General features: G+C 37.4%; 1 protein-coding gene across 1 annotated transcript in view; it reads right to left on the bottom strand.

Annotated features, from left to right (window-relative positions):
* ANKRD50 (ankyrin repeat domain containing 50) overlaps positions 1-14,900 on the bottom strand; it is a 44,086-nt gene extending 29,186 nt beyond the window's left edge. The window contains exon 1 of the mRNA XM_050789889.1: positions 12,871-14,900. Within this exon, the coding sequence (XP_050645846.1) occupies positions 12,871-13,382 (512 nt within the window). The 5' untranslated portion in view covers positions 13,383-14,900. The remainder of the gene's footprint in view (positions 1-12,870) is intronic.
* Between the last annotated feature and the right edge of the window lie 890 nt (positions 14,901-15,790).

The raw sequence follows: 15,790 nt of genomic DNA, 5'->3' as shown, positions 1-15,790 counted from the left end.
AAAGTTATTAAACAGAAAAAAGTCAGGATTATAGATTGATAATCTAGAGAAAAAAGAGATAATAGATGCAGAGGAATAATCCAAATACTTTAGTTAGTATAAACTAAAATAACCATGAATAATATGTTCAAGAAAGTTGAGTAGATGGATCAAAATAGATAACTGAAAGAATTATAATTTAAAAATGTAACCTATAAAAATAATGAAATAAAATTCCATTCTAGAACTAAAAAATATATAATATTTGACATTAGGAACCCTGAATGTATTCAACACCACTCTCATTAGAACAGAAGACAGGATTAGAAATTCAAAACAAGTTGATAGAAAATACCCAAACTGAAGCACAGATAAAAGAAAGAGAAAACAGAAAAAATGAAAAAGATGTGTGGAACACAGTTAAAAGGTACAACATATATGCAACTGTGGTCCCCAAAGAAAAAGAATGAATAAACTAGAGACACTATACGATCTGAAGAAGTAATAGATTAAGGCTTTTCCAAACTTATGAAAAGCATCAATCCACAGATTTAAGAAATTCAATAAATATAAAATAGAAAAAACATGAAGAAACCACATTTTGGCATCTCATGCCAGAAATCCAAAGACCGAAACCCTTAAAAGGAGCCAGAGAAAAAAGGCATTATCTCCAAAGGAGAAAAAATAACACTTTAAGAAACTTTTCAACAGAAACTAAAATTAAAAAGATTTGCAAAACATGAAAAACAATGCCATTCTTTTAAGTTTTTTTTGTCTTGGAGAATATAGTTATCCTTTTATTTAAATGTTATTTATATTAACATGTAATGATTATTAAATATATGAATGTATTTAAATTTTATCAGTTTAAATTTCAAATATAGCAAATACATATTGATAGACATAACTGGCATAAAAGTTATTTGAGGATCTCAATACTTTTCACACCCCACATCCAATATGTCATATCAATCTTGAAACATAAATTAGGGTACACTTTTCACTTGCACTGATACTTCACCAAATCAAATCCAAGCACCACTGTCTCTCCCTTCAATTACTGCACTGGTGCTTACTGGTTTCCTCAGAAGGATAAAATCGCTATTTACTAAAAACGAAAAGACTAAGGGAGCAGTAAGATGTGGGATGGAAGTCAGAAGTCTAATTTTGAACATGTTCAACATTAGAAATCTAAGCAAAGAAGTTGAGTAAGCAATTAGATTTATAGGTCTAGATTCAGAGAAGAGGTCATGGCTGCATAAATAAAATTGGGTCCACTGAGAGACAGTTGATAATTAAGGCCATCAATGAGCTTGATGTAAGAAGCAAATGTAAACAAAGAAAAGCCAAGATTTTTACCCTGATGTATTTCAAAATCAAAGGTTGGTGCTATGGTTGAGTGTTCCTGCCAAAACTCATGTTGGAAGCTAAATTCTCAGTATAGCAATGTTGGGAGGTGGTTGCTTTAAGAGGTGAATAGGTTATTAAGGTAGATTAATACGTTTCTCTTTAGATTCGATCTCCAGGGAATTGATTAGTTCCCAAGAAAGCAGGTAAGTTATAAAGTGAGGTTGCCTCTAGTGTGAGTTCCCTTTGCATGCACCTGCTTCCCCTTCCACTTCTCTGCCATGCTGTCACATAGCACAAGGCCCTCATCAGAAGCCAGGCAGATACCAGCACCATGCTCCTGGATTTTCCAGCAACCAGAGTTATGAGCCAAACAAACGTCTTTTCTTTAAAAATTACCCAGCCTTAGGTATTCTGTTATAGAAACACTAAATAGACTAATACGGTTGGTAACATATGAAGAAAAAGTTGCTGGTATAAGAGGAAAGAACCAAGTGAGAAAGTGAAGAAAGTGTTGCTAGAAGTGGGGTGTGATGGGGGGTGGGTAGCAGGAGATAAGTTATGTAAGATATTTCTGCTGCATTGAGTATTGAGCATTGGATTTAGCAACATGGAGGTCTTGGAATACTTACAGAGTGGAAAATAAAGCTTGATTATACTCTAATGGGATCATGAATGTATGAAAGAAACAATAGTAAATATAGACAGAATTTTTTGAAGCATTTGCTATAAAAGGGAACAGTGAAGTTGAGTAGTAGTTGAACAATGATATAGGTTGGGGGAGTGTTTTAAAAAGGCTACTAGTACGGGATATTTGAATAATGATGGGAAAGGGTAAAGTGCTTAAATATGTCATTGAGTAAGTGAGATGGGATGGGATCTGGTAAATAAGTGAATGGAAAAGGAGCATGGATGGTTTAACCATAGTTAGAGTGTAGATCCATACTCTACAACCATAATTAATGTAAGGCAGACTATGTAGATATAAATGCAGGAGGGTTAGTACAGTAGATGTTCCAGTAAATGTGTAGATGTTCTCTTCTAAATATATATATGTGTGTGTGTATATATGCTATTTACTTTTATTTACTTTATTATATGTATATATATGCTATTTTATTTTATTTACTTTTTATTATATAGGAAGATAAGTTGACAGCTAAGAGTAAGGGTTGGGAGGTGGGCAGGGAAATAGAGGTTGAGAAGACAGAAGTGTGAAATGGTGAAGTAGGCGAGCAAGGGAATGGAAAGTGTTTCTCAGAGTGTGGTATGGGGACCCTAGAAGACTCTGAGAACTTTCCAAGGGGTCTGTGAGGTCAAAATTATTTTCAAAGAAATATTAATATCATATTTGCTTGTTTCACTCTCATTTTCTTCTGAAGGTATGGTGCAGCTTCCAGGGACTACATCATGTAAGGTATTGTAAGAGACTGAATGTCCAAACAGTCCAACTGGGATTTTTGTTAGGATTGTATTGAATCTATAGGTTATTTTGTGGGAATTAGCCTGTTTACAATATTGAATCCTCTAATCCATAAAAATGATATACTCCTCCATTTACTTTTCTTCGGTTTTCTTAATGTTTTCGTTTCCAGTGTACAGACTGAACACATCTGTGATTAATCACCAAGCATTTGACTTGTTTTGTGTTATTGTAAAAGAAAATTGTCTGTAAATGTATTAAAGAAGTTTGAAAACTGTTGCTATAGAATAAAAAATGTACAAAACTAGAGTTTGTAACAAGTATGTGTGTATACCTATATATCTCCCCTTATGGTCAAACTACATAGATTTTATAAAAAGTAAATTCATAAGAAAGGTCATCTATGGGGTGTGTGTGAGTAGAGTAGATCTGAATTAGAAAGGATACCCAGGGACTTTAAGTGTGGATTATTTGTTCTTTAAAACAAGACAGAAAACTCAGATTAGAAGCAGATATGACCAAAAAAAAAAAAAAAAAAAAAAAAAAAAAGAGTAGGTATGTATGTTTGCTTTCCTGTTTACTTTCCCGTATCACTGAAATGCTTTAGGGGATGAAAACAATCTATCATTTCCCCAACAAATTGCTTATAAGGATTTCTTCTCCTCTGGGGCCATTAATTTTTCCCTTTCAATTCCTGTGACTTTCATTGTTTGTGATCTGTGTCCCTCTAAGCAGCAACTGAACCAACATATCAATTGAGATTGAATTCAAGTTTTTTCTCCTTTCCAAATAAATATTAATTTTAAGTGATAGTCTCAGAAAGAATGACAGCTATTCCACACATGAAACTATGGATTTATGGAAGAGAGGCAAAAGGTGACCTCATACGAATCTCATCAAATAACATAAATCTAATGCTATTCAAAAGATTTTCCACTTGATAAAAATTAATTTCAACATAAATTTCAAAAGATACAAATACAATAACCAAAATAGGGTTTAAAATAAATCCTTTTCATCTATAACTATATAATCTACATGTATAAATTGTTCCACAAAAAGCAACCATGGACTACTTAAAAACTGAACATGGCTAAAGCAGTAACAATTATCAGTGTGAACAAAATTATAATGTTTTAAATTAAAATATAAAGTTATTCATTAATTCAAGAAATAATTACTAAGTTCCAACTGTATTATAAGCCCTGGATACAAAGAGGACAAGAAAAGCAAATACTCTGTTGATGCCAATAGATGGGCAGAAAGTCAAAAGAAACAAATGCACAAAAGAGTTCCAGATCATGACAGATACTGAAAATTAAGAACAAAGACAGCTAAATGGGGTGATGGGATTTAAGACAATGACCGGCTAGGGAACTTCTAAAGACTCAGTGATTAAGGAAAGCTCTCTGAGGAGACAATGTTAAAGATGGTACCTAAATGACAATAGGGCAAATAGCCATATAAAAATGTGCTGGCTGGAACATGGCCTATTTCAGAACATAATAAGGGCAATGTCAATGAAGAGCAATGTGCAAGAATAAAGCAGTACAGGTTAAAGTCAAAGGCTAGGCAAGGGTAGACCATGTACATACAGCTTAGGATTTATTCTAAACATACTAAGAAGCCACTGTCAGGTTTTAAGCAGGGAAGTAACAAGATCTGATAACTTTGCTTTGTGAAAATAAGAGAAACAACAATAATAGCAAGATGAGCAGTTAGGAGTTTAGTGCAGTAATAGACCAGGCAACAGAAAATGGGAGTAGTAGTGTTGGAGATAGAGAGAAGTGGAGGTATTTGTTTTATCTTGGAGACAGAACCAAAGTATTTAGTGGATTGAATGTAGATGATGAATGAAATCGAGGAATCAATGGTGACTCCTATATTTACGATAAAAATTAATGACTTCCCATTTTAAATATTTAACTTTTGTATCGTTAGCTATTTTCACAATAGTGGTATATCATAAACACCCCAAAACTCTGTGGCTTAAAGTAACAATCATTTTAGCTTTCTTCTGCATCTCTGCTCTTCGTGATTTACTCTTGGGTTGGAGACAAGTTGCAGGTTGGGTCCCATCTGCTCCAAAGCTCTCTCCTGTTCCTTGGATCAGCAGCCTAGAAAGATCTTGTCCTTCTCACTGTGGTGGCAGAAGCACGAGAAGACAAGCTCAACTTTAAGCTTCTGTTTGGGTCATGTCTGTTAATCCACTGGCCAAAGCAAACCTTAACGGCTGAGCCAGAAGGAAAAGATAGAGAAATACACCTTTTTTTTGTTTGTTTTTTGAGACGGAGTGTTGCTCTTGTTGCCCATGCTGGAGCGCAGTGGTGTGATTTCAGCTCACTGCAACCTCCGCTTCCCGGTTTAAGTGATTCTCCTGCTTCAGCCTCCCGAGTAGGTGGGATGACAGGCATGCACCACCACGCCCAGCTAATTTTGTACTGTTAGTAGAGACGGGGTTTCTCCATGTTGGCCAGGCTGGTCTCGAACTCCCGACCTCAGGCGATCTGCCCACCTTGGCCTCCCAAAGTGCTGGGATTATAGGCGTGAGCCACCGCGCCCCACCAAGAAGTACACTTTTCCTCTAGTGAAAGGACCTGCAATCTCTTATGGCAAAGACCGCTAGTAGATGGAGGTACAAAGAATAGAGACAAAAATAGAGACAAATGAGAGAACTGTAAAAGGCTACTAGTTTCTGGAAAGTTCCAAATTATTCTTCAAGATAACCATGAGGAATATGTAATTCTTCTTAATACTTAGCTCTAGTAAGCAATTACATAAACATTTTCAAATTCTACTTCATCATTAAAGACTACACTTAGCTAAACACGTGTATAGTAGAAAGAAAATGGCATTAGAAATACTTCTGAGATTAGGTTAGCATAATAGACATGGGTTTGAAATTTAAAACAATGAAAATTATATGGTCAAAGACACTACTAAAACAACTAGAGGGTAAAGACAGGCAACCAATTGGAATACACTTCAAAGTGATTTGTTCATTTGTTTGTTTATAGAGATGGGGTCTCACTGTGTTGCCAGGCTGGTCTCGAACTCCTAGGTTCAAGCGATCCTTCCACCTCAGTCTCCCACATGTGTGAGCAACCACACCCAGCCAAAGAGATTTTTTAAAACAAAAAATAAATATTTAGTTACCTTATTTCATAAAAATCAAACTATTTTACTTCACAAAATTGAAAAAGGCAAAATTGCTAAAAACAAAGTAGAGACCTAAAAGCAAACTGCAAAAAAATCAAATTCTCAACATATATCAAACAAAAGCTTCATATCTCTACTGTTCATATAAAGGTTTTACTAAATGCTAAGAAAAATAAGAATGTTCTCACTTGTCCATGCTCCCTAGATGCTTTAATACGTTTCATAGACTTAAAAATAATTCTTGAAAGAATGAAAGAGCATAATGTGCTCTGTTGAGGTTATAGAAATACACGTTAGATGAGGCATAACCAAATCATTAAAAGTTTCCAAAGCTAACCAGAGAAATGTGAATTTGATATGTGGGTTATCACAGGCTCAGAGGAATATCCTAAAGAAAACACTGTTTTAGTATGGCTAATTAGGCAACTGTGAGAAAAATGAATGAAGTAAGTAGATCAACCGGAATGGGTGAATAAAAATTGTAGATTAGGATAAATGAATTCAAGGACTATCCCAAGAAAAAGATTAAATATTTTAGAGTAGAATATTATGACAGAAGACAGTCAAAGAAAACTCCAGAATCCAGCCTAGGACAGTGCTTCTCAAAGCACTCTAATGCACACAGGATTCACTTAGGGATCTCATTAAAAGGCAGATTCTGATTCCCTAGACCTGAGAGTCTGCATTGCTAACAACCTCCCAGGTGATGCTAATACTGATGATCCTAAGATCACATTGTTTAATAGAAAACTGCCTAGGAAATAAGAATAATTATAGAACTTAGGTAAGGCATCAGTTTTCCCGTATTTCTAGATAATAATCAAGCTTCCTATTATATGCTCTCTTATCCTGTTTCTTCCTTCTTAGCACTTATCAAAGGTGTGTTCATAACATGTATTCTTGTGACTATTTGTTCAATATATTTTACCTCACTTAACTTAGTGTTCTGCTTGGCTCAACACTTTAGCCCTAACGCTTAGCACATATCTAACACACAGTTGACACTGAATACTTGATAAGAAATAAATAAATCATCAATGAATAGAAATGCTTCAAGAGAAGCTAGTTTAAACATAGGTTAGTGAGGGACTACCAAGTAAAAGGATACATATTGATCAGAATGATAAGCAATTTTGATTGCTATCTTATTAGCAATCAAATCTGCATCAACAGCTTTATCTATGCATTGGTAGCCATGTAAGTAAATAAAATAACTGAAGGCATATGTGTAAAGAGAGAAGATCTAAGCTTGTGGGGCGAGAATGCAGAGGAAGGTCCACCAAAGAATGGAGTGAGTGGGAGATTCTGAAAGAAAAAAGTGCAAATAATAAAAACAATACCTAAAACACATCATTTACAGGACAAAGGCAAATTGAGCAATAAGTTCACAGGCAATCATGCATAAACATCTTTTTGTAAATGTGTAGAGATGAAAGTTAGATTTCAGTAAGCTAGGAAGAAACTGATGGGGAAGAGGAAGGGAAACTGATAGGGAAGAGGAAGCAGCACTTACAGATACAAACTCTAGACAGTATGAGAGCAAATTCTGGAAGTGATAAAAAATATAGCATTTTTTTTGGAGGAATAGAAAACATATTTGTCTTTGAAAATGACTATAGGAGCCAGGCTGGCACATGTAAATACATGAACTGGTCCTGGTATAGAATAATATAGCATGGTGGAGACTGAACCAAATTAGAGCATGCAGAGCTCATAAGACAGCAGTTGACTTAAGTCTGTAAGATTACTGCCTCAAAGGAATGAGAACCCAGTATTGTCCAAATTTCCAGGTTTTTTTTTTTTTTTTTAAGAAAAAGCAAAAATCTGGATATGTATACGAAATTTGCTACATTAGGAAAAAAGCAAAACAAAACAAAACAAAATACTCAACTTGTAGAGCACCACTTCACTCTCTCTGGTCTAAAAGGAATCTGAGTTATCAAACAATAAATTAGATTGCAGAACAGAACTAAGAATGTGGCTGACTTCAAAGTTCTAAGTATGCAAACAGGAGCAATATGTTATGCCATTAGAGCAGAAGTGATTAGAGGTTGAGGACTGGTTCAGCAAATGATAAAGAGTACCAGGAACCAAAGGAAGCAGCACTTAGATTGAAATATAAAAGGAACAGACAAGCTCGAGTAAAAAGAAAAGATTTTCAGAAGGAAAAGTGAGAAGATTTGAATAAAAGGAAGTTTGTATCTTGAAGTAGAAAGGATATGGTTAAAAGTTGGAAACAATAGACCATTCAGTGAAACGTGATGATCTTTAGATTAAAAGACAAACATGTAAAGTTTTGATAATGAAATTATATTGATTAACTTATTTTATTTAAAATTTGAATAGTAATGGCACTTTAGAAGGATCTTTTAATTTGACAATACTTAAGAATAGATAATGACAGTTATCTTAAATAGCACTAGTTATACAAGATTGATTATGAATGTAATATATTTTGCCTTAAAAACATACAAGTGAGGGTAAGAAGGAGGCACACATTCCAGCCCCCTTCTGTTCTTGGCCCCTTTGTTGAGTGTGCCAAAAATACTTGGAGCCAGTTGAGAGAGGAGATAGATATCTGGCCACTTAAAACTATCTGGACTAATGCCATATTAATATATGCTAAAGAACAGACAGTAGGTTAATAAATTAATAATCACTATACCAGTCTGGTCTGCATTTAAAACTGACCTAAATCATGTAGCATTTCAATTTCCTTTCTTATTTAAGAGCTTCAGCCTTCTTTCAATTAGGATCACACATATTCTAGATAAGCAAGTAGCATTATGCACTCATTCAAAAGACAGTCATTTAACAATTATTATATGCAAAGTGCTATGTACAAAGCACCTTGGGAAATATAAAAAATTCATCAGTCATGAATAATGTCATGAAGAAGTATATGCCTAATATGGAAGATAACAAAAGATATATGCATAAATAACTACAACACGGCCGGGCGCAGTGGCTCACGCCTGTAATCCCAGCACTCTGGGAGGCCGAGGCAGAAGAATCACGAGGTCAGGAGATCGAGATCCTGGCTAACACGGTGAAATAAATCCCATCTCTACTAAAAACACAAAAAATTGGCCGGGCATGGTGGTGGGCACCTATAGTTCCAGCTACTCGGGAGGCTGAGTCAGGAGAATGGCATGAACCCGAAAGGCAGAGCTTGCAGTGAGCCAAAATCGCACCACTGCACTTCAGCCTGGGCGACAGAGTGAGACTCTGTCTCAAAAACAAAAACAAAAAAACTGCAACACAAGCTACAAACCTAAACAGATATAAGTGAAGATCCATAAATGCTCCCAGAGGAGGTAAGATTAGAAAGAATATTCAAACATTCAAAGATTCCCATTTGACACACAAAACAAATGTCAGTATTTGGTCTCCTAGTTTGAATTCTTTTTCTAACAAGGCATACCGCCTTTTACCATTAGCACAAGTTTTCTATTAAACTCTCAAAACAGAGTTACTCATCTTTAATTCTTTATAGAAATTTTACTCCATTTACACTGAACCCATGGTATCCCTGAAGATGTTTAATTTTTCCTGTTAACATTACACAGAACAAAATATTTTTACCCAACACAGTAAAACTGACATCACGTATCTGGTCCTGCAGACTGTTAACAAGAAATAAAAGTGAGGTAATGACATACACTAAGAACAAAAATTTGTATTTCCCTGCACCACATCCTTTCAAATCTCCAAAATGACTTTTCTGTTCAAAGTCCAGAAAGGTGTTTCTGGTTGAACAAAATAGCTATCTTCTAAACCAGTCACAAAACCTAATGCTACTACCCTCCACTCCTCACTAACTTAGATGCTTGAGCTTTTTGTCAAAAATAATTGGAATGTTTTACAATTATAGGGCTACTAGGAGTCCACCTCTAACACTAACTCTAGAAAAGACACCGTCAATGCAAAATATACAAAGTTTTGCACTAAAGGCCTAAAGGGGGAGGCAGAATTAAAGAAATCAGCCTTTGGCTCTCAAAATAAGTAATAAGTAAAAATATAAACATCAACTTAGTTTCAGCAATGAGGAAATAAAATATTGTAAACAAATTAACAATAGTATTGTACTTTAGCCAGATACGAAAAATAAAAATGAAAAAAAGATATCAATGTGTCTTCACATCATTCCCTTTAGCAGATCACCAAATTCTATTAATGTTTAAATGTTCATGTGTTTCATGAACCCTATAACAAGTATTTACTCTGATGGTTATTTCTCTTTATATGAATAAGATAAATATTAATGTTAGAATTTGAGTTCCATGAAGGCAGAATTCTGTTTGTTCTATTGCCTGATTTATCTCCAGCTGAATTCTATCTAACACACAGAAGGTTCTTAATAAATAACGCAGATGAACTATGCTTAAAACACATAACACTCTCATTATTTGTCGTACAAATTGATGAATGCCAGAAGAAATTTTGTGACAACTAAATCTAAGAAACTATAGAATATACTATACCATGTCAGAAGGGAAGAAAGCGGCAATGCTTCACTAAGATGAAGTTCCTTTCACTCTTCCTTAATTATCATGAACTAGTGATTAACAAATTACCATTTAACCATACAATTTCATGTATTATGTATTCTATCTACTATCATTAGGCATAAAAAAAAATTAAAGAAAGCTAGGAAGTAAACTGAAGAAAAGTGGATTTAAAAAGCATCAAGTAAATAACTTCTCTGCAATTTCCCCAGCTTTGTGAATCTGTGAATAACAGATTTTTCATTATCAACTTTCTATAACTATTAAATAGTTCCACACATGAATACAGATGCTCCTTAACCTATGATGGGATTACGCCCTGATAAACCCATTGTATGTTGAAAATATCTTGAGTCAAAAATGCATGTAATAACTCTCAACCTACCAAACATCATAGCTTAGCCAACCCTACCTTAAGCATGCTCAGAATACTTACATTAGTCTACACTTGAGCAAAATCATCTAACACAGTTTATTTTATAACGAAGCGCTGAATATATCATGTAATTTATTGAATACTATATTGAAAGTAAAAAACAGAACAGTTGTATGGGTACTCTAAGGTTTCTACCAAATACATATTGCTTTCTCACCATCCTAAAGTCAAAGAATCTTAAGTTGAACTATCATAAATTGGGAAAAGTCTGTATATGAAATCATCAATATTAGTAGATATTTAAAGGTTAAAAGTAATAATACAAAAACTGGTTTTGGATTTAGTTTTTGTCAAAAGCGAAAAATAAGTATTTTCCTGTTATTTGCTTACATTTATCAGTTTTAACGCTGACTTTGATGGCTAACAACAAAAGATAATAGATTTGCCTTGAGTTTTATTGGACTAAATTTACACATTAAAGAGTCTACAAGAATATCACACCTCTCAAAGATACATCCCTTTGGCTGACTTTAATAAATCCCTCCCACATTTGAATTCTGTACCATCCTTAACTCTCATTCTAGAATACCACTTCCTCTATCACTATATGGGTAATCTGAAAACCCACACTCAAACCACACTGTGACACAACTCCTGTTCTCCAGCTTTGCCACACATAACCTTCTAAACCCCTCCTCTTCCCATCAAGTCCTCCAAAGAATTTCTAAGATTACTAACACACATAAATACATACATACATACACACACACACACATATTTAAAATCTCAGCCCTGCCATTTACTAGTCTGTAACCTTGAACAATTTACTTAGCCTCTCTGTACCTCAGTTTCCTCGTGTATAAAATGGGAATAGTAACTACCTCACAGGATTATTATGAGGATTAAATGATCTAATATTTGTAAAGCACTTAGAATAATGACCGACACATACTGTTTACTATAATTACTATTAAATATTTTCAATAGTACTTCCAAAATTTATAGATTTCACCCCACTAGATTTGAGGATATCATAAAAACAAACATCACTCTTTTTAGAGTGATTCAAATCTCTCCTAGAAACACACTCACGCAGAAGTGAGCCACACACACACACACACACACACACACACACACACAAACCTCCAGTGCACAGTATACCAGAATCTGGAGAACAAACTTTTGCCCACTAAGAATGTTATTGTAGAGAAAAAGCTTATGGCAAAATGGGTAATTCAAGCAGAAGTGAGGCACAAACTAACAATTTGCCTGCTACTTTTACAATGAGCAGAGGCATGATAAGCAAACAAACAAACAAACAAACAAAAACATGTTTTCAAGGAATTATGTTTTCTTGAATAGATTTGAATCTGAAACCACTCTGGAAAGCAACTTGCTCACTTCCTGGACCAATCCATTTACTATGGAAAAAAAGCTTAGCTGAAGTTAGGAAAAAACCACTTTCTTTGTACCACTCACTAAAAGTAAAAGTAGTAAGATGATGCCAAATTTTCCCTATTTTATAAAATCACATATTTCAAAATATCACTCAGCTTTTCAATTATTTAATAGAAGAATAAATCCCAAAACTCATCAGCAAATGTTCTTCAGATTCTCAGTGGCCAATAATCTCCTTTAAAGAAACCCTTTCTTATTTAAAGAAATACTACTACTATAAGGGGGAAAAAAAAAAAAGGTACTAGATGCTATACTGATAACTACTCTAAGTTCAGTTCACCCTCTGAAAAGGTAACCTATTTTCAGACAGCTAAATGTGCTTCTCTACCACAAGAACAAATTTCCCTTACCATTTATAGGCAATATAAATAACATTCTGTTATTAAGCAAAATTCAGATACACTTTTAATCCATATGCTGTGCAATACCAAAACCTAGATTTTACTTTCTTTGATATTCAAAGTAAACAGGTATATTCATAACTTCAGATTAAGGCCAAATGTACAGCACAAGTAAAAGTAACCCACAAAGTTAAAAAAAAAACAAAACAAAAAACTACAACTAAAAATTATTTTAATTTCAGCATAGAAATCTGAACACCATGACAGTTTTATTGTTACCTTTTAAATGCTTCGGCTGGGTTTCTCTCGCACTCCCCAGGTTGTAAAAGGCTTTGGACTGCTGGATCCCTTAGCTTGTCCTCATATCCTTGGAGTAGTCCACTGCGGCAGATCTGGGCTACTAGACCTCTAATAAACCCTCCAACACACAAAGTATCAGAGTCCTGGGCTTTGCAGAAATGAAAGGCCAAAGCTTGGCGATGTAAACCTCTCTGCAAACTTGTAGGTGAACTTGGCCATAAGAGTTCAGTACATAGGGCCGTCTTGCCACTGCCAGGCCCTCCTACCAACAACACACCCCAGGCAGCTCCCTTTCCAGAGACACCACTAGCATTATTCCCAGAATTCATTACAAGTGATGGTGCATTGACAGTACTATTGCAGCAGTTACTTTTTTCCTGGAGGCAATGCTGAAGCTTGTGGAAAACCCACTCCCTACAGTAAAACTGCTTCCCTTGCAGTAAACTGGTTTGAGCCATTTTGCAGACTTTCTCTTCCCAAGGATTAGTCATAATAGGTTTTTTATCTTCGTTTGCTAGAGTCTGGATACATCAACATAGGTCTTTCCATCCATTATGACATAACGTGCATACTAAGTTGACTTGGAATGACAGAGTAACTAGTTACAGTAAAATTCAACAGCCACAGAGTTCATCTGTCAACAGAACGTGCATGACTTTATTTGGTTCCTTATTCTTGATCAGCAGTCTATGCATTAGTTGAACTGAGGGAGAAATGCCTGATTCCACAGCTCAGCATCACTTTTCCTATATCTTAATGAATCACATAACTCCATGGTTACAACTGGAGTTTATGTGATTGTGGATGTTTCAAGAACAGAGATGAGACAATACATCTGGAAAACTAAAGAAAAAACCCAATCTTTCGATTTGTACAAAATACTTCTCCAGATTCCAAGTGTTAATTCTGCATCTGACAATTAGATTCAGAAAAGAGGTCCATTGCATTAAATGGCATCAGAGAGATTACATTTACACGGTATGAGGTACAGTATGTAAGTAGCTCTGTATTTCTCGTTGAAGGATGATCACTCAGAGTATTAGATCTTGCCAGTTTCAGGCATCTGGGCAACTGCCAGGGAACTGTTTCAGATTATAGTTTCTTATGTGGCAGAAATGACAGACCACTGTTAACACTTTCTTTATTCAAAGCATTCATAAAATGCATTTTTCAAGACAGCAGATTCTTAATGAACCTGTTCACAGGTTTCTTGGTTTTAAGATGTCCGGGTAATCAACAATTTCCACAAGTAACTAAAATAAAACAAACAAAAATACCTCAGTGCAAAATATCATATGTTAAAAACGTATTAAGGTCAATAAATGTTGCAGTGTACCAGTTAACGTAATCTCAAAAATCCACTGCTTCACCTTTGGCACTTTCAAAAAGTTGGACAAAAACCCCTGAAATAATCACATTCTCCTTTCTGCATTTTTCTTCCTTGTTGTTATGCTTCCCAAACAGCCACATTTTAATCAAGTTACCCAAGATTTTTGCAACTTCACTATAGCAAGGGAGGGGGGGAGATACTTTATGCACATACAGTAACACCCTTAACTCCAGCCAAAACGCTCATTCACAGTAGACTGGTAGAACAGCGCCAGCTAAGGAAGCTCTGTTAACTTACACAGTCCAGTCAGTCAAGGACTGTCTACTCCTCCAGCCACACTTCTTTGTTGATAGTTTGCAAAAATCTAGGGGAGAAATACCAGGGTTGCAGCTGGATGGGAAACGGCTTTAAAAAAAAAAGAAAACAAAACAAAACAAAAAACGATGGAGGATGATTGTTCCTATACGAATGATAAATCAAACACAAGTAAAATGTGAATCCTTCCTTCCTCTAGGCCAAGGATGGAGGTCAGAGATAAAATCTACCACTCTGGCCAGATAAAAGGCTGCTAGGGAGAAATTCCTTCCAAGACAGAAAAAGGATAAAGAGTAGAGTGCTTCGGTGCTAGTGGGTGTCTGCCCACAGGTCCGGCCTCCAGTTTCATCTGACAGACAAAAGGAACTCCGGGATTCCCAGCGCCGGGCACTACCTTGGGTTTGAACCGCCCAGAAGAGCCACAGGGGGGCCACCTCGGAGAGGCCACGAGCGAAGGTGCAGCCTCCGAGGTCTGCCCTTCCAGAGGCTGGGAGCGCCTCTGCACCCCGCCCCGCACCGAGACTGGGGTGTGTCTTTTGAAGGGGGAGGGGGTGACCAAGGTCCTTGCTAATCCCAGACGAGGGGTCGCCTCCCGGTCGGCTTCCGCCTCTGCACTCCCGCCCCATGCCCCGCTCCCGCTCCCGCTCCCACCCGGCCGACGGCGGAGCGAGGGAAGGGGGCAAATCTGGGTCTCGAGGCTGGAGAGGGTGGGTGGTTGGGTCAGGTTCAACCCCGGCCTCAGCCTCCCAGCTTCCAACCCGAGGGAGGGGCCTCGCTTCCACCACCGCCGCCGCTCCCCGGTTACCTCGGCCCCAGCCGCCGCCGTAGCTGCAGCCGTGGCCGCCGTGGCCGCCGCCGCCGCCGCTGCTGCGGACTCTCAGTCTCAGACACTTGCTTCGCTGAGAAGTCGCAGCCAGCAGCGCTCCCGGGACTCCAACTGCAGGCGCCTCCTCCGCCGAGCCCGGGGCACGCTCCCAGCTCCGGATCCTCCTCTTGGCTCCCAGCGGCTGCCAGTTCCAGCTTTCCCAGCGGAATCGGTCGTGCTCGTCCCAGCCCCCACCGGCCAACCGCCGCCGCCGCCGCCGTCAGGGCAGTGACTGTCTCAGGCAGCCCCCGGCCTGCCGGCTCCGCCCCGCCCCGCTCCGCGGTCCCGCCCGACCGGCCCAGGCCCCGCCCCAGCCCCCGCCCCCGCCCCGCCGCTCGGCCTTTCTTTGCTCGCCGGCTCCGCCCCCGCGCCCTTCCCCTCCCCCCACC

This window comes from Macaca thibetana, chromosome 5 (assembly GCF_024542745.1).
Source record: "Macaca thibetana thibetana isolate TM-01 chromosome 5, ASM2454274v1, whole genome shotgun sequence".
NCBI classification, from domain to species: Eukaryota; Metazoa; Chordata; class Mammalia; order Primates; family Cercopithecidae; genus Macaca; species Macaca thibetana.
Note: the sequence above shows the minus strand (reverse complement) of the source record. Positions and strands in the feature narration are given on the sequence as shown.